At 42.3% G+C, this 19,151-nt stretch overlaps 1 protein-coding gene across 1 annotated transcript in view; it reads right to left on the bottom strand.

Moving 5' to 3' along the window:
• Positions 1-777: 777 nt before the first annotated feature.
• Positions 778-19,151, bottom strand: part of LOC132818120 (tetratricopeptide repeat protein 9A) — a 70,087-nt gene continuing 51,713 nt past the window's right edge. Inside the window, exons 2-3 of the mRNA XM_060828825.1 lie at positions 14,275-14,457; positions 778-2,391 (exon numbers count right to left, since the gene is read on the bottom strand). Coding sequence (XP_060684808.1) covers positions 2,312-2,391; positions 14,275-14,457 — 263 coding nt within the window. The 3' untranslated portion in view covers positions 778-2,311. The remainder of the gene's footprint in view (positions 2,392-14,274; positions 14,458-19,151) is intronic.

Consider the following 19,151-nt stretch of genomic DNA (forward strand, 5'->3'; position numbering starts at 1 on the left):
TTCAGTGATGGTAATGCCAATGAACATCACAAGACGATGATTAAATTCTGTCATTGGAGATGTGTTACTTGCCACTTATCAGTCCAAGCCTGTATATTGTACAGATCTTGCATGTGGACACTGATTCAGAATTTAAGCAGTTGTCGATGATGCTGAGCACAGAGCAGACACCAGTGAACATGCCATTTTTTTTCTTTTGATGGAAAGAAGGTCATTCTTACATCAGCTGAAGATGGTTGAGTTTAGGACACTACCATGGGGAACTCCTACAGTGATGCCCTGGGGCTGAGATGATTGACCTCCAGCAACCACAACCCTCTTCCTTTGTGCCAGACATGATCCAACTATAGTTTTTCCCTGATACCCATCAGCTACAGTTTTGCTAAGGCTCTTCGATGCCACACTCAGTCAAATGTAGCCTTCATGTCAATGGCAATCACTCTCACCTAGTTTCTGAAAATTCAACTGTTTTGTGCATGTTTGGACCAAGGCTGTAATGATATCAGCCCAAGTGGAATACAAACTGAGCATCAGTGAATGCGTTATTTCTTTGTAAGGGCCATCCCTTCCATCAGTTTGCTGATGATGGAGAGTAGACTGATAAGGGTGGGGTTGACCTGCTTTTGTGCACAAGACAAACCTGGGAATTCTTCCAGATTGTTCGGTAGACGAGTCGTTTGATGTATAAATTTTCCAAATACCTTGCTCTAATATTTTCCTCTAATAACACATGTTCATTATATCAATTGGAGAAAACAAATTTATAAATACTGGAAATTTGAAATTAGAGGGGAATGGCTTTAATACCCAGCTGCTCTGGTACCACATACAATATTATCTTTTATTTTTCAGATGTTCACTGTGCAGTTCCAACACTTTCTTATCCTATAACACATTCTTTTACTCTTCCATGCACTGCCTTAAGATATTGCTTGCACTGTTCACAACATAGGCTAATAAGAGCTGAATCCATTATCCAATTATTTGAAAATTGACAAGTGCAGCATTTGCCCTGGCACTTGTAATTTTATTAATGAGTAGTTCAGCTTCCACTCTCTTTTGCAATGTGCCTGTTAGAATAGCGACCGTCTCCTAGTAAATCATTTAAACAACTGTTCAAAGTCAATGACTTATTAATGAAATTGTGAGCACTGACTAACACGTAAAGTCTCACAACCAGCAGATACATATTAACACCCTCAGGTCCCAAGATATTCAAAGTCTACTGTGTTAGAACACACATCTATGTTTTCTGTGCAGTTGTTAATGGACTCTATCACCATGGAAACAAATGGCTATCAGTGAGACCTAAAAACATCCATCTTCTTTTCTAGTTGAAAAATAATACATTTCTCTCTCTTCTATTTCTCCAGCTACCAAGTGCACGTTTCTGTCTTAATTGTTTAATGTCTCCACTAAAATAATGGATAGAGAAGCTCTAGACAAGTGCATTATGCATTTTGCACACTGCAACATAATCTCAGGGTAATTGCAAACAATTATTGTGCTCTTCTTCCACTTTGTTTTTGCCAATGCACTTAGCATGCTCAACACTTGTGTTATACCACTTCAATAAAAGTATTTTTTTTAATTTAAAGCATGTTTATCAAAATTGATAATAGTTATAGATACTTGTTCCCTCACTGTACAGGTACTTCTTAAAATCTGAATATAATAATTCACGTATATTATTCTAAACAGGTTCTACGAGCAGCAACTCTCAACCTTCCCTTCAAATTGCTAAAACTTTAATGAGTAAAGGCTAAATGGCAGTGCAAATATACAGGACTGCTTTCTGCTCAAATGTTTTGGATGCTGTCCATCAAATCAATTGTTTGATGATAATCTCCCTTGGCCAGTTTTCAATCAGGAGATCTGGAGTCGGCCATTTTGAGAGATTGCTGTGGTGTCATTGCAAACTTACTTCTCTCCCTATCCACAGAGAGTGGTAAACTATTCCCACTTTCAGTTTCTCTGTAAACTTCTGTCAACAGTCATTTAAAAAAAAGAACTTTTTAAACACGTTACCTTCCTCAACAAGCGATGCAATTTAAAAAAAAATGTTCCTAACAAAGCTTGCTAAAATTCTTGTAATGACGTCACAGCCTCAAGATCTTTTCCCAATCTGTTTCTGGTTACACGAAATGCCAAACTTCAAATGGCCTCTGGCTCTGCAGTTCCTCAGCTGGGGAACCGGAGCTCGTCTCATGCAGGCAAGCTTCCAATCCAGAGAATAAAGTTTGATGGCGAAACAAAGCCCACCAGTCACCGCAGCAGTTGTCCTCTCCTACCCCTGCAGTATCGAATGCCTTTAAAGTGCTTCTTTTTCCTTCTGCGAGCATCTGCTGAGCTTCATCTCTGCCAGTTGGATGTATCTGATGACATTTGTATCTGCATTTCAACAAGGACAGAAAAAGAATAAGATTGAGCCACTCGACACATGTAAATTCATTCACTGTTGTATCTTGGATTAGGAAGTTTCACCAACCGTCCCCAACATCCCCTCCTTGGGTAGTGCCAAATTTGGGTACAGTTTCACAAGTACCATCTGCTTTGGGGATCATCCAGGGCATGCCAAGAGTCTGATTCATTATTTTGGTTTTGCCTCATAACTGAGTGTGTATATTGTCCATACAAAGAAAATTAAAGCAGTGAGTTGAGAGAGAAAGATTTATAGCTGACATTCTGGTAGAGTCTACCACCTTCCCTCTATTTTGGTGCCAATCTGAGTGCTCCTGTTATCGCCCACCTCAGGGCTCATACCCTCCTCTCATTCCTTTCTTATCTTGGCATTTACATCACACAGTCAAAAAGTGCAGCCCTGGAAAAGTACAGCCAGTCAGGCAGCATCCGAGGAGCAGGAGAGTCGACGTTTTGGGCATAAGTCCTTCCTCAGGTACCTTCCTCAGATTCTGCCTGACCTGCTGTGCTTTTCTAGCACCACACTTTTCGACTCTGACTCTCCAGCATCTGCGGTCTTCGTTTTCTCCTAAATTATACCACACTGGCTAGTTCAAAACCCACAAGGTCATCACGGTGTTTCAAGGATAGTCTTTCACAGCAACGATAGGGGTGGGGACACCACACATCATCCTTCCTCAGTCTTACTTTGATCCTGTGATTTCAATGCTTTTAAATAAAGGTGAACAAGGGAGATTTAAGGGACACAAATAAATTGGAGTTTCCATCTCCTTTACTAATGGTAGGGAATCTTCAGTGAGAACGAATTGAAGGAATGTACCTCAAAACAAGGAGAGAACATAAGTAATAGGTGCAGGAGCTCTATTTGGTGCCTCAGAGCCTGCTACCTCCCCGACTGCACTCCTATTCTATTGGATCATGGTTCATATGCCCTAAGCCTCAACTCCTCTTTTATGTCATAGCCCTCCACATTGAGATTTGAAAAATCTATCTTCCTCCTCTTGAAATACTGTCAGTGAATCCAATTCCACAATTCTCTAGGATGGAGGATTCCAGATTTCATTATCCTCTAGGAAAAGAAATTCCTATCCATCTCAGTTTTCAATGAATGAGCTCTTATTCTATAGGTATGCTTCCTGGCTCATCAGCCTTCCTCCTAGTGGAAATACCTTCTCAACATCCAACCCATCAAGCCCCCTCATGTGATGCTTGTTTCCGTAAGATCATCCCTCAGTCTTCTATGACTCGGAAGCCATTTCTCTCACACCTCAGTCTTTGAGCCACTCATTTGCCATTGGAGGCATTGAGATTTCAGAGGTAGCAGGGGGATCTAGAAATGGTAAAGAATTAGTAACCGATGTGCTTATAAATAGGGAAGTGTCTCAAATTTGCCGGGTCAGTTTTTTGGTGACTGTTTCCAATGCTATGAACTGATGTGAAATGCAATGTGAATTGTATCAGTGGATGTGGACTGTGAATATTTTTCCCTATAACATTATTTAAAAGGCTAATCAAAACTTGCATTATATACAGTCCTTAACATACCAAAAAATCCCAAGGTGTTTCATAGGAGTGTGCATCAAACCATCCATCTCAAATCAACAATACCCCAGGTCACAAACACACAGACCATGCAACTTAGACCTATAACTTCCAGAGACTGTCTGCCTTCACACCCTCTGCTTCACAATACAGGCTTTTAGATGTCTTTGACATGTCCTGCAGGAAGGTCTTCAGGCAGCATAGGGAAGACATACATACATTTGAAGACTACTTTTCACCAGCTCAGGATAATGTTCCAAATTTGGAACTGGACAGACTATCTGGCATTAATCTAGGCACCAGAAAACACAACGGCAGAAACAGTCCTGCAAAGCCCTCCTCACTAACATTTGGGGGCTAGTGTCAAAATTGGGACAGCTATCTCAGAGCCTAAGCAACAGCCTGACATAATCATGCTCACCAAATCACAGGCAATGTCCCAGACACCACAATCACCATCCATGTCCTATCCCACTGGCAGGACAAACCTAGCAGAGGTAGCGGCACTGTGGTATACAATTGGGAGGGAGTTGCCCTGGGAGTCCTCAACATTGACTCCAGATCCCATTAAGCTACATGGCAGCAGGTAAACATGGACAAAGAAACCTCCTGTGGATTGCCATGTACTATCCTCCCTCAGCTGATGGAACAGCACTGCTCCATGTTGAAGAACACTTGGAGGAAGCACGAAGGGTAGAAAGGTCGCAAAATGTACTCTAGGTGGAGGATTTCAATGTCAATGACCAAAAGTGGCCGGGCAACAGTATTACTGATCGAACTGGCTGGGTCCTAAAGGACTGAGTCTACAGCAGGTGATGAGGGAGTAAAACGTGAGGTCTGCAGATGCTGGAGATCAGAGCTGAAAATGTGTTGCTGGTTAAAGTACAGCAGGTCAGGCAGCATCCAAGGAACAGGAAATTCGACGTGTTTCCTGATGAAGGGCTCTGGCCCGAAACGCCGAATTTCCTGTTCCTTGGATGCTGCCTGACCTGCTGTGCTTTAACCAGCAACACATTTTCAGCAGGTGATGAGGGAACCAACAAGAAGGAAAAACATACTTGACCTTGTCCTTACCAGTCGCCAGCTGTAGATTTCCTCTGTTCATGACAGTATCAGTAAGAGTGACCACACCCAGTTACTGTGGAGACAAAGTCTCACCTTTGCATTGGGAATATCCTCCATCATGTTGTAGGATGCTATTACTGAGCTAAGTGGGACAGAATTTGAACAGTTCTAGTAACTCAAGATTTGGTATCCATGACGTGTTGTGGGCTGTGAATGGCAGCAGAATTGTACTCCAGCCCAACCTGTAACCTAATGGCCCGGTATACACCCCCCACCCCCCGACACACACTCAACTATTACCATCAACCCTGGTTCAATGGAGAATGCAGGAGGGCATGCTAGGAGCAGCACCACGTAAACTTAAAAATGAGGTGTCAACCTGGTGAAGCTTCTAGACAGGACTGCCTGCATGCCAAACAGCATAAGCAGTAAGTGATAGACAGAGCTAAGCAATCCCACAACAAATAGATCAAACTAAGCTCTGTAGTCCTGCCATATTTAGTCATGAATGATGGTGGACAATTAAACAACTCACTGGAGGAGGAGGCTCCACAAATACCTCATTCCATTCCATGTTGGAAGAGCTCAATACACCAATGCAAAAGATAAGGCTGAAGCATTCGCAGCAAACTACAGCTAGAAATGCCAAGTGGATGATCCATTGTGCTTTCATTCAGTGCTCCTCAACATTGCAGATACCAGTCTTCAGCCAATTTGATTCATTCCAGGTGATATCAAGAAATGGTTGGATGCACTGGATACTGCAAAAGCTATAGGCCCATAACATACCAACAATATTACTGATAAGACTTATGCTCCAGAACCTGATGCTCCCCTAGCCAAGCTCTCCCTGGATAGTTACAATATTGGCACCAGCCTGACAATGTGGAAAATTGCCTAGTATGTCCAGTACGCAAAGATAAATCCAACCAGCTAATTACTATTCATCAACCAGCTAATTACTATTGACCATCAGGGAAGTGATGGAAGGACAGTGCTGTCAAACAGTACCTACGGCTTTTGCCCGAAACGTCGATTTTCCTGCTCCTCGCATGCTGCCTGACCTGCTGTGCTTTTCCTGCACCACACTTTTGCCCTGCTCAGTAATAACCTGCTCAGTGATGTCCAGTTTGGCGTCTGCCAGGGCCATTTAGATCCTGACCTCATTAAAGCTTTAGTTCAAATATAGACAAAGGAGCTGAATTCCAGAGGTGAGGGGAGACCGACAGCCCTTGACATCAAGGAGCCCTAACAAAACTGGAATCAATGGGTATCGGGGCAAACTCTCCACGTCATCTCTGCAGGAGTTCCTCAGGACAGTGTCATAGGCCAAACTATCATCAGCTGCTTCATCAATGATCTTGCCTCCATCATAAGGTCAGAAGTGGGGCTGTTTGTCAATGATTGCATGATGTTCTGCACCATTCATGACTCCTCAGATACTGAAACAGTGCATGTTGAAATGCAACAAGATCTGGACAATATCCAGTTTGGGCTGACAAATGGCAAGTAGCATTCCCATTAGACAAATGCCAGGCAATGACCATCTCTAATGAGAGAGAATCTAACCATTACCCTTTCACATTCAATGATATTAACATCACTGAATCTCACGATCAACATTCTGGGGGTTACCAGTGACTAGAAACTCCACTAAACATGACACATCAACACAGGGCTACAAGAGCAGTCAGGGGCTAGGAATACTGCACTGCTCCTTCACTGTCACTGGGTCAAAATCCTGGAATTCCTCCATAAGGGCATTGTGGGTCAACCCACAGCACATGGACTGCAGTATTTCAAAAAGTCAGATTACCTTCACCTTCTCAGGGGCAACTAGGGATGGGTAATTATGCTGGCCAGCCAGCAATACCCAGGTCTCAAATGAATAAAAAAAAGTAGCTAGATGCCAATGAAGTTTTCACATGACTGCAGTCAGACTTTAGCCACAACCTTGCAACTCGGAGTTGAAAGGCTCACAAATGAGTGACACCCAATACCTGTAGAGAGGAATGTCACCACAGCATGAAAGTTTCAAGCCAATCCAGAGAGTTACATCCATTCAACTTGACTGCAGTGCAGGTGATCAGTGTTGTGCTGACAAGACTCACCCTGTGGGATAGAGATATAAACTAAATAGAACGAACAGCTTACATTGAAAGGTCTGCTTGTAGAGAGTTGGCTACCTATTCACCTGACAGGGAGACTCTATTTTCTTCACTAATGGAATGGCCTGGTTTTGTTTTGACATTTCTTGACTGGAGACCAGATATCCAACATTTATAGCACAGTCAAAACCCACCTATAAAAACAATTGCAACAACCATCTTCACGAAGGGTGATAACTGCAGTGACAGCTCCTTCAACAGGTGCTCTTTCTTTCGTTCTCGTCGTAACAGGAAGTCACAGAAAGCATTTGAAAATTCCAAATGATGGCAGAGTATGAAGAGGGGAGAAAATAAGGAAACAAACTCAAACTGAGGAAGCACAGGAAAGATAACTGAAAGAGAGTCCGTCAAAGGCCATTACTTATCCATGTACCCCATGTGCCAGATGGGAATTGCACTTCTTAGCCATGTTTATTTCTTTGTTGCAATGTGACACTTCCAATAGACAACTCCCAGAGTGAGAAATTCAATCCCAAGTTTTGTTCGTCATTACTCAACATGGACGAGGATCTTTGTGTAGGGAGTAGGCCACTTAAGCTTGGTCCTAATACAAAGAAGAACCCAAATGAGTAATAGGGTTGGCTTAAGACTGATTTAGACATTATGGAATAAATAATGGCTCCTTTTCTAAGTGTGCATTTATTTTAAAAGGTGATAAATACGGAAGTTGAACTGGTACAGAGGTTACTGTTTCAAATGAAAACTGCATATACAGTTGCCAATGCTATGTCTGCCACTGCCTGACACACACACCTTGGCACAGAGACTCCTGCTTGCCTGTATTAACCTTCTCTTTGGTTTGGATTCTGCTCCTTTCTTCCACAAAAGGTAAGCCGGTTTTAAGACTGGGAGAAAGTAGGATATGGATGGCCTGCCAACTCCTACAGGAGCAGAGTCAAAATCATTTGATGTTTCTGGTTTGAACTCTGAGCATCAACCCCAAGTTATCAATGGCTGGCTAGAATGTATTCCAGCAGAGTGTCCCAGTCATGTGTTATTTCCCCCACCCCAAAAGATAAATCTTTAAACCTGGAAGACTCCAGATAAATGAAGGAGGACTGAATTTCCAAATGGTTGGAGTGCTAGTGTCTACTCCCATCTCATGCACCAAATAATTTCAGTGAAGTTCTACCACAGCTCATTACGTTTAACCATATGGATTTATAGGCATTTTCATGCCAAGTCCTATAGACAGCTATGAAATTGTGAGCCAGGCCAGGAAAAAGGAATAGGAGCATAGAAATGTAGAAACTGGAGCTGTCTATTCAGCCTCTCGAGCTAGTCGATTTTAACCTACTGCACAGTCCTCACTTTCTCCTCTCGAGCTAGTCATGCCATTCAGTGAAATCAAAGTTGATCTGGAACTGAAATCCATTTCACTAATACTATGTGATAACAAAAGTACCAGCCAATCTGGCATCAATTGCCATTTGTGGCAAGAAAATTCCAAACTTCTACCACCAGTTACATATAAAAGTGTTGACCAGTTTCACTCCAAAAAAGCCCTGCTTGAATTTTTTGACTATTACTCTCTAGTCTTAGATTCTCTCACCTCATATATATCCTTTAGCATTAGTTAACAATCTCTCTAAAGGGGTTGTGTGTGTTCTGAAGTCCACACAAAAAACATCCCGAGACAATCCCTTTTTTGGTTACTGCAGTCACGTCTTCAAAAAAATATAATCGTGTTCATCAGGCTTGACCTCTATCTTTCGAATAAAAGAGATCAATTAAAGATGTTACTGATCAGCTGAAAATTTAAGCTGTTCCATCATCTCTAACTATTGTCTCTAATAATTCCCTAAAAGATAATGAGCTAACCGCCCTAAAATTCCTCTCTCAAGCATTTCTGAGCAAATAGAGCGGCATTTTCAATTTGTCAGCCTCCTGAAATGGTTCAAAATTGACAGAAAGCTGGAAGATAATAAGCAGGGCATCTGTTAGGTTCTCACCTAGTTCATTTAAAATCCTGAGCGAGAAACCATTCAGTCCTGGAGACTTGTCACTCCTTCACACAATTATTTTCTTCATTACTGTTAGTTTGCTCATATTAATTTTGATGAGTCCTATTGCCTGATTCATAATTAGCTTCCTTGGAATTTTCAGAATGCTGACTTCCTCTTTTGTTAGAAATACTAATACTAAATATTCATTCACCATTTCCCAAAGGCATTGGGATCCTTCATTCTAATACATCTATTGGTTACATGAACATTCTACACAAATGTTACTTTTATCACTGGGTAGTAAAGGCCAGGTGACTTACACACGGCATCTGACTGCTGGTAGACTTGTTTCGGTGGGTATTTAATTTGTTCCTGATCAATCACTACCCCAAAGTGGGGTGGATGCTGGGACGGTGAGTAAATTTAAGGAGGAGATAGGCAGATGTTTAATTGGTGATGGGTTGAAGGGAAATGGAGAGAAGGCAGGAAAATGGGGGTGAAGAGCATATCAGCCATGATTGAATGGTGGAGCAGACTCGATGGGCTGAATGGCCTCATTCAGCTCCTATATCCAATGAAATTATGAAATCAAATGCATCATTTGGAAATTTGAGAGAAATGAGTCGAACCCGAGAACTGCAATAGACAGCAGCTTTAATTAAGGTGCCTATTCCCATTTACATATTCATTTGTCTTACTTGGACCACAGTACAAGACTAAACAGAGACTGGCTTTGATATTAGATTGGAGCAAATGAAGCATAGTCCCTGGTGCCAGACAAATGCATATCCATTCAACAGAAAACAGTTGAAGAGAGAAGGCCTGTTGAATCTATTGCATGTGAGTGGCCACCCAGCTACCTGACCAGTCTTCACCATGCCCTCCTTCATGAATTCACTCACTCAGCCTTCAGTCACGCACGCACACACTCACTCACAGGGGCTAGGGAAGTGCAGCTGATTCAGTGAGACTCCTGAAAAAATTAGCCTAGTGGCACTCATCTGTGGTAAGAGATGTTAAAGGAGCTGAGAGAGTGGTGATACTGGCCAGGGAGAGACCAGAAATGACCAGGCAGTGAGGAAGAAAGCGAGAGGGACCCCAGGCCACAGCAGGACGTAGAGACAATTGTGCGAGGTTCAGGACAGGGGACGAGAGAGAGAGAGATAAAAAGAGAGTCTAGAGGCCTAGCAGCACCGTGGAGGATCAAAAGTTTGATTTGTGCCTTTTTTTGTGTTCTTGATATAACAAGGAGAGGACCACAAGCTGCAGGAACTGTTCAACAAATGGCATCAATTGTTGTAACTGGTCACCAACCACAATTGGTAACTGTTACACCTCGGTGGTTCATGCTGTTCCTTTCCTTCTGGCCACTCCCATACTGCAGTAACTGTGTGACAATGTGTGCCTGAGCAATGCTATAGAGAGAAAGGAAGTGCTCAGTCAAGCTTGTCTAAACAAAAAAAAAACTGAATTATTTGGCAAAACAGCTTTCCTGCAGATGATAAGAAAAGAAAAATCCGGGATTTCTGAACTTTCATTCATCAGCCAGTAAACAGTCACAAACTCAAACATTACAATTGTATTTTTAGGATTAAGGATTCACCAAGTTGTGAAGCCACTTAAGGACAGAAGTAGTTAGTGGTAACATTGTGTGTTATTCTCACAGATGATGACGACAGTAAACTGTTTTCAAAGCCTTCTGTTGGGGCTCCTGAGCTGTAATAGTTGCTAGTTAACGTATTGGGTTGTCCCAAGCTAGAGTAACAAAGGTAAGGTATTAAGTGGCAATTAGCTCAGTTGCCTGGATGGTTGGTTTGCAAAGCAGTGTGATGCTGACAGCATGGGTTCAATCCCCTCACCAGTGGAGGTTACATTCTCAACCTTTTCGCTCTCGCCTGAGGTATAGTGGCCCTCAGGTGAAACTACCACCAGTCATCTCTCTCCATTGAGAGAGGAATCCTATGGTCTGACAAGACCATGGCAACTTGATTAAAAGGTAACCAACAAAACTGTGGGAACTCAGACAATAAGTTAGTTCATGAGAGAGATTGATAAATTTCTAATTACTCATGGCATCAAGGGATATTGGGAAAGGACGTAAGTATGGCTTTGAGGTAGATAATCGGTTGTAGTCTAGAATGGTGTGAAATGGAACAGATTCAAGGGGATTATTGCTCCCTCCTACATGCTTCATCAAGGTTGAAGTGTCAAGGGTGCTCTCGCTAATTTTCCTCCTTCCTGAGTAGAATCAGTAGTGTGACCTTCAAAGCCATCTCTGTTGAGATCAGCTGAAGCAAGCACAGTCAAGGACTTAAACCTGCGCTTTCCTAGTCTACGTGGATTTTGATAAATTCACAATGTTAATGGGACAAATATTGTTTTCTTTTTATGGGGGGTGGACACGCGGACAAGTTGGGTCTGGTGTGGGAGGTTCAATTTTTGTGATCCCGTGAAAGGTTTGGTTGCCAAAAGGGATCGTGGGATCAGGGCCTGAGGTGGAAGGGTGTGCATGTGCAAGTAATGCCTGATCCTGGGAGGATGCTTGGAGATGAATGGGAAAATAGAGGAGTTAGGGATTGGAGCCTGGATGGAGGGTGTCATAAACTTTATGGAGGCTTCAGGAACTGGTGGAGGAAGGGGTGTGTGGATATTGAGATCAGAACCCTTCAGAGGGTACGTGGAGATCTGGGGTGCAGGGTGAGAGGGCGGGGCAAAATTGGAGTCTCATTGAGAAGATCGAAAGAATTGGGGATGAAGTAGTTTCTGAATGCAACAAGTCCAGCTACACTCGATCCACCAGCTACACTGGATCCACCAGCTACACTGGATCCACCAGCTACACTGGATCCACCAGCTCACTGGGTCCACCAGCTACACTGGATCCACCAGCTACACTGGATCCACCAGCTACACTGGGTCCACCAGCTCACTGGGTCCACCAGCTACACTGGATCCACCAGCTCACTGGAAAGCCACATATCTTCAGAATGAGCAGACTTGAACTCACTTCAACCAGTGGATTTCCTGGCCAGAACAAAAAGTGTGAAATGATTAATATATTCCAGACAGCCTCTTTCTTTTATTTAAAATTGCCAATTAGCTGACCTCCTGGGCATGGAGTTAGTGGTTTGCTTTCCCCCTACAGCCTTTCGTAAAATCAGAGTGGAGTGGAGGAGGGTAAGGATTAAGATTGTTAACACTAACTTCTCAACCAACCCAAATGTTCCCTGATACACATATAAAAACTAGTTATTGTGTGCATAAGCAAGCTTGTCACAAAGGGTGGAATTGAAACTAAAAGATACAGCGTGGCTTCACGAACCCGTGCTGGGTTTGGATTGACCAAAGATAAATAACAAAAGGTATTAAAATAGAGAAGATTTATCGACTATCAAGGATCAATTGTAATTTCACGCACTTATTTGTTCTATCCTACGTACAGCATTGGCCCAACTCCTGCACCTCTTAAAGACACTTTCACAAAGTTGAGAGTTTCTGTAGATAAACATTGAACACAATTACAATTAAACAACATTTAGAACACAGTTTGTCTCCAGTTGAAGTTATTAATCGTATGTTTCCTGGTCTAGACTCCAGAAACAATTAGATGAGTAACCAAAAAGTCATTAAGTTTAAACACCTGAAGGATAAATGTTAACTTTGAGAAATGACTGTGTTTGGAAACCTACTGATTATTCAAAATATTCCACTGAGATTTGGTGTATTCAACATTGCTGGCTTGGTCACAGAACTATATTATCTTAATAGTAAATTCAGAGTACCTGTGACAGGCTGATGAAACCCTAGATACACATCAGTTCCCTCGATGTTGTGTAAAATTGCTCAGAACAATGAAAGATAACATATTTTCTTATACTGAAAAGAATTGATTTCAACTGCTCCAATCTACCTCTGCTATGTTACCCAGTGGAAGTAAAGACTGCTGAACTGTTCCATGGTCTTAACGCTGCACAATCAATCATGAGTTGTTCCTAGCTACCCAGCTTTACATTCTAAAACATCTGTCCACAGCCAGCTAGGAAGTAGACGCCTGATGTGGTGCTTGTTCCAGCATTATTATGAAGGAACAACGGTGCTCTTAACCTTCACTACCTGATCATTTGTTACCATGGTATCACACCAAGAATTGTGAAGCTCAGGATGCATGTTAGATTCATCAATGATGTGTAAAATTAGTCAGAAAGATCGGAAATAACACTTTCTTATCACAAAATGGGTTGATTTCAATTGTCTCAATCTATTTGCATTAGAGATATTTCCTCCCTGTTCAACCTCTCACTACTTTAGAATTACAGAGTTGTCTGTGAAATTGGCAGCCACAAAAAGTGATGGAGACCAAAACATTGTTGTTAAAGCGATGGGTTATGGGGAAAAAGCAGGAACAGGTTACTGAGTAAGATCATCAGCCATGATCATAGAGAATGGTGGAGCAGGCTCAAAGAGGGGCCAAACAGCGTACTCCTGCTTTTATTTTCAGTGTTTCAATGCTGAAGAGCAGAAGGAGGCTTTTCAGTTCACCATGTCTATGTAGAGCAACTTGTCTAGTGCTACTCCCTCCCTGCACTCTCCACAACCCTGTACATTCCTACTTATCAGATAATAATCCAACTCCCTCTTGCATGTCATGGCTTGAACCGGTCTTCACTACATTCCAAGGCAGCATATGCCAGACTTGCACCTTTTTAAATCAAAAACCTTCACTGGACTCAAACTTCCTTTGTCTCTATTTTAAAATGCCGCTTCTAAATATGACAATTATATATTGTACACCTTTCACCACCAACTGGTAAAAGTCACATCCTTGCTTGATCTAAGGGAGGCACAGACTTGTGCACCAGATTTCATACAATACAGTGTCAGATAAGACAACACTATTCAAAGGCAACAGTCCTCCAGCAATCGGTTAAAGCAAGCATGAGATATGTTAGATTCTTAACCCAGAGCTTCATATGAAACAGAGAGTGCACATTTTTCTCTCTTTTTGGAAAAGAAATGCTGTTCACTTTGAGCGTCAATCAAAATGAAAGAGATACTTAACTGTGTATATATCCCCACACACATAAAATATGCTCTTTAACTCCCGCCGTTTTACAAAGTAGGAAATAGCTCACCTGTTGGTTCTCGGTTTCTTGCTTCCTTCAGATAATGTAATGCTTTATCATAATCTCCAAGGTGATAATAAGCCACACCAGAGCGATACAGGGCCTTGAAATTGTCTCCTTCTTTCTTCAGGACTTTGAGGCAATATTCCTTTACTCGTTCATAGTTCACCAGTTCGGCTTGTAGCAAGCAAGCTTTTGAGAAAAAAACACAAAGAAGCATAAGGGATCAATTATTAGAATTCTTCAAGCACGCTGGAGCACTAACACAAAAAATAATGAATTTGTAACAAGGAACTGCACATATTACGGTGATTCTGGCACACCTAGGATTGTTTAGTACAGGATAAATGCAAGGGGAAGTTCCATTACGGGTGAAAATGAACACACATCAATCAAGGTCATCCTCATCAAACTAGGTAACTTACAAACAACTAATGTATTTTTCATTCAATTTCATTACTGTTTACAGAATAGGGACTGGACGATGGTTCAGTGGTTAGCACTGTTGCCACACAGCACCAGGGTCCAAGTTTCAATTCCAGCCTCAGGTGACTCTGTGGAGTTTGCACATTCTCCCTGTGTCTGCATGGGTTTCCTCCGGGTGCTCCGGTTTCCTCCAACAATCCAGAGGTGTGCAGGTCAGGTGAATTGGCCATGCCAAATTGCCTATAGTCTTAGGTGCATTAGTCAGAGGGAAATTGGTCTGCTAAGTTACTCTTTGGAGGGTCGGTGTGGACTGGTTGGGCCGAAGGGTCTGCTTCCACACTGTAGGGAATCTAATCTACTCAGTTTACTGGTATTTTTCACTTTTTTTTAAAAAGAGAGCAATGTGATATGCAAAGTAGCATGTCTTTTAAAAATTGTTTTATTAGAATTTTACAGGAATCCATACAATGTGGAAACAGGCCATTTGGCCCAACAAACCCATACCAATCCTCTGAAGAGCATTATACACAGATCCAACCCCCTACCCTATATTTCCTATGGCTAGCACATCTAACCTACACATCCCTGGGCACTACAGGGCAATTTCCTATAGCCAATCCAATTAACCTGCACATCTTTGGACTGTGGGAAGAAATCCACGCAGACACAGAGAAAATGTGCAAACTCCATAGAGGCAGTCACTCAAGGCTGGAATCAAACTCAGATTCCTGGTGCTAAGAGGCAGCAGTGCTAACCACTGAGCCACCAGGGAGGTACAGGTAAAGCAGGAATGTCACTGAACTAGCAATTCAGAACTCCAAGCCAGTGCTTTGGGGTCAGGAGTTCAAATCATGGCAGGTGCTGGGATTTGTATTCAACAACAATCTGGATAGTGAGTTGGCCTAATGGCAACCATATACCTTTTTCTTGACTATTGTAAAAGCCCATCTCATTCACGAAATGTCCTTGAGGAAAGGAAATCTACCATCCCATCTGGTCTGACCTACAAATGACTCCAGACCAGATGGGATGGTAGATTTCCTTCCCAACCAAAGTGATTGACTCTAAACTTCCCTCTAGGAAATTAGGCCTGGGTAAATGCAGGCTTAGCCAGCAATGCTCTCATGCCAAGAACAATTTGTCATTTAAAAGGCTGAACAGAGAACAGCAGTTTCTATTCTACACTCGCTCTCTCTCCGTCAGGTACCACGCCCTGATAGGACTGTGCTGAGAGTGGACTGCCACATGCTGGTCCATATTTACGTTTGACAAGGTACTGCAGTGGCTTGCCATTGGCTTCAGCAGGCTCTGGCTGAACTGAGTTCCCTCCTGCTCCTATCATCTCATCATATTGGGCTCTGCATGGCTGAGATATATTGCTACCATCAATCCACCTCTCTGTGCAAGTCTAAGAACATATACAATTATCAGCAAGGCCATTAGACCATAAAATATGGGAGCAGAATTCAGCCAGCCATTCAGCCCATTGATTCTGCTCTGCCATTTGAGCATGGCTGATATGTTTCTCAATCTCATTTTCCTGCCTCCTCCCTGTATCCTTTGATCCCCTTATTAACCAAGAACCTATCCATCTCGGTCTTAAATATACTCAATGACTTAGCCTCCACAGGTTAACCACCCTCTGGCATCTTCCGGACTCAGAGTACTCAACTGCTCCTCATATGATAAACCATTCTTGTCCAAGATTATTCTTGTTAGTGTCCTCTGGATTCCCTCCAATGCTAGCACATCCTTCCTTAGATATATGATTTGTAATATTTCACATGTAGTCTGATCAAAGCCTTACGCAGCTTCAGCAGTACATCCTTGTTCTGTATTCTAACCCTCTCAAAATGTATGCTAACATTGCATTTGCTTTCCTATCTGCCAATTGAAGCTGCACATTAACCTGAAGAGAACCTGAACTAGGACTCCCAAATCCCTTTGTGCTTCAGATTTCTGAAGCTTTTCCCAAATAAGAAAATAGTTTATGCCAGCATTCTTCGTATCAAAGTGCATAATGTTCCCACTTTCCCAAGCTGTATTTCATCTGCTACCTCTTTGCCAACTCGCGTAGCATATCCAAAGTCCTTCTGCAGCCTCCCCATTCCCTAAACGCTACCTGTCACTCCATCCATCTTTGTGTCATCTTCAAACTTTGCAACAATGCCCTAAATTCCTTTGTCCAGATTGTTAATGTATAACTTGAACAGTTGTGGTCCCAATATTGACCTCTGCAGAGCTCCAATATTAAAAACCCCTTTATCGTCACCAGTCTTCCAGTCAGACATTCCTCTATCCATGCCTCCAACACCACGAGCTATTATCTTATTTAGCAGACTCCTATGTAGCACCTTGTCAAAGGCATTCTGGAAATTCAAACAGATCATGTCCACTGGCTCTCCTTTGTTTAACTTGCTCATTATCTCCTCAAACAATTCTAATGGTTTGTCAGACATGATCTCCCCTTGAAGGAGCAGTGCTGACTCAGGCCTATCTTATATTCCTCCAAGTACTCCACAATCTCGTCCTTAATAACCTATTCTAAAATCTTACCAATGGACGAGATTAGGCAAACTGGCCTAAAATTTCCTGCCTTTTGCCTCCCTCCCTTCTTAAACAGGGGTGCTACATTAGCCATTTTCCTGTGCTCTGGGACCTTGCTGACTCCAGTGACTCCTGAAGGACCACCGGCAATGCCTCCACAATCCCCTCAGCTATCTCCTTCAGAATCTTGGAGTGTCGTCCATCTGGTCCAAGTGATTTATTCACCTTCAGAACCTGCAGTTTCCCCAGCAACCTCTCCTTAGTGATGGCTACTACTCTGTTCCCTTACTTTCTTGAAGTTCTGGGATGCTACAACTGTCTTCCACTGAAAACTGATACAAAATACCTATTTAATTCCTCTACCATTTCTTTGCTCCTCATTACTACTTCTCCAGTGGTCCAATATCTATGCTTGACTCTCTCTAATCCTTTATATATCCAGAAAATCACTTGCAATATTCTTTTATATTGCTAGCTAGCTTACCCTAACATTTAATCTTTTTGCCATTTTTAAAAATTATTGTCCTCTGCTGGTTTTTAAAGGCTTCCCACACCATCACCATATTGTAGGCCTTTTCTTGGTTTTTATGCAGTCAACAACTTCCCACAGTTGCCTCATCCTCCCTTTGGTACAGTTCTTCTTCCTTGGGATGAATTTCTGCTCTTTCTCCCAAACTACCCCAGAAACCTCAATCATCAGTGCTCCACTGTATTCCCTATCACATTCCCCTTCCAATCAACTCTGGCCAGCTCCTCCCTCATGTCTTTGGGGTTACATTTACTCAATTGTAATACCATTACATCTGATTCCAGCTTCTCCCTCTCGAACTTCAGGGTGAATTCTATCATATTTTGGTCACTGCCCCTAGGGGTTCCTTCACCTTAACCTCCCTGATCAAGTCTGTCTCATTACACATCATCAATTCCAGAATTGCCTGTTTCCCAGTGGTTCTATCACAAGCTGCTCCAAAAAGCAACTTGTAGACACTCAATGATTTCATTTACTTGATACCAACCTTATTTTCCCAGTCCACCTGTATAATGAAGTCCCATATGTTTATTATAATAATGCCTATCTCTTTATTTATTTTCTGCCCCATATCCTGACTACTGGTAGGAGGTCCATATATAACTCCCATCAGAGTTCTTTCTCTTTTTTGGTTCCTCAATTCTTCTCAAACTGATTGTATACCTTCTGACCCTGTATACTTCAATTGATTTAATTTCATTTCTTATTAACACAACCCCTGCTGTCTACCTGCCTGTCCTTTCAGTAGGATATGGATCTTTGGATATTTAGTTTGCAGCCCTGATCCCCAACTCTCTCTGATACCCACAACATTGTACCCACCAATTTCAATCTGTGCTGCAAGCTCACTTACATTGTTTCATACACAGCGTGTATTTTAGTATAATGCTCTCAGTCCTGCATTGAGCACATCTCTTCTCATAGTTTTCCCCTTATTTGCTATGCCTGAAGCTATATCCCAAATCCATTCCATATTCTCTTTCCTATCACTTGTTCTGGAAATTTTAGTAATCTCTCCTGAACCCTCTTCCCCTTTAACTTTGTGGATAATCTTCCAAGCAACTGACTTCCATTTCCCTTCTCTCTCCAATTTATTTTAGAGCCTTGCCCACAGGACGCCAGTCCTAGCATGATTCAGGGGGAGCTTGTCCCATTAGAACAGCTCCCTCCTTCCCCAGTACTGGTGTTAATGAGAATAGCAACTTATCTTACAGAAGAAGTTAGTTAATTGCACACTAGCAGTGGGCACAAGTTAGACTGACTCATTAGGTATAATTACTTAAGATGGACAGGAACCCAGGATCTCAAGCAAGACTGCCCAATTCTCCACCCAAAGACTGGGTAACATACAAGATTGAGTGACATTGAATGAACTTCAACGTTA

Source organism: Hemiscyllium ocellatum, chromosome 8 (genome assembly GCF_020745735.1).
Source record: "Hemiscyllium ocellatum isolate sHemOce1 chromosome 8, sHemOce1.pat.X.cur, whole genome shotgun sequence".
Classification (NCBI taxonomy): domain Eukaryota; kingdom Metazoa; phylum Chordata; class Chondrichthyes; order Orectolobiformes; family Hemiscylliidae; genus Hemiscyllium; species Hemiscyllium ocellatum.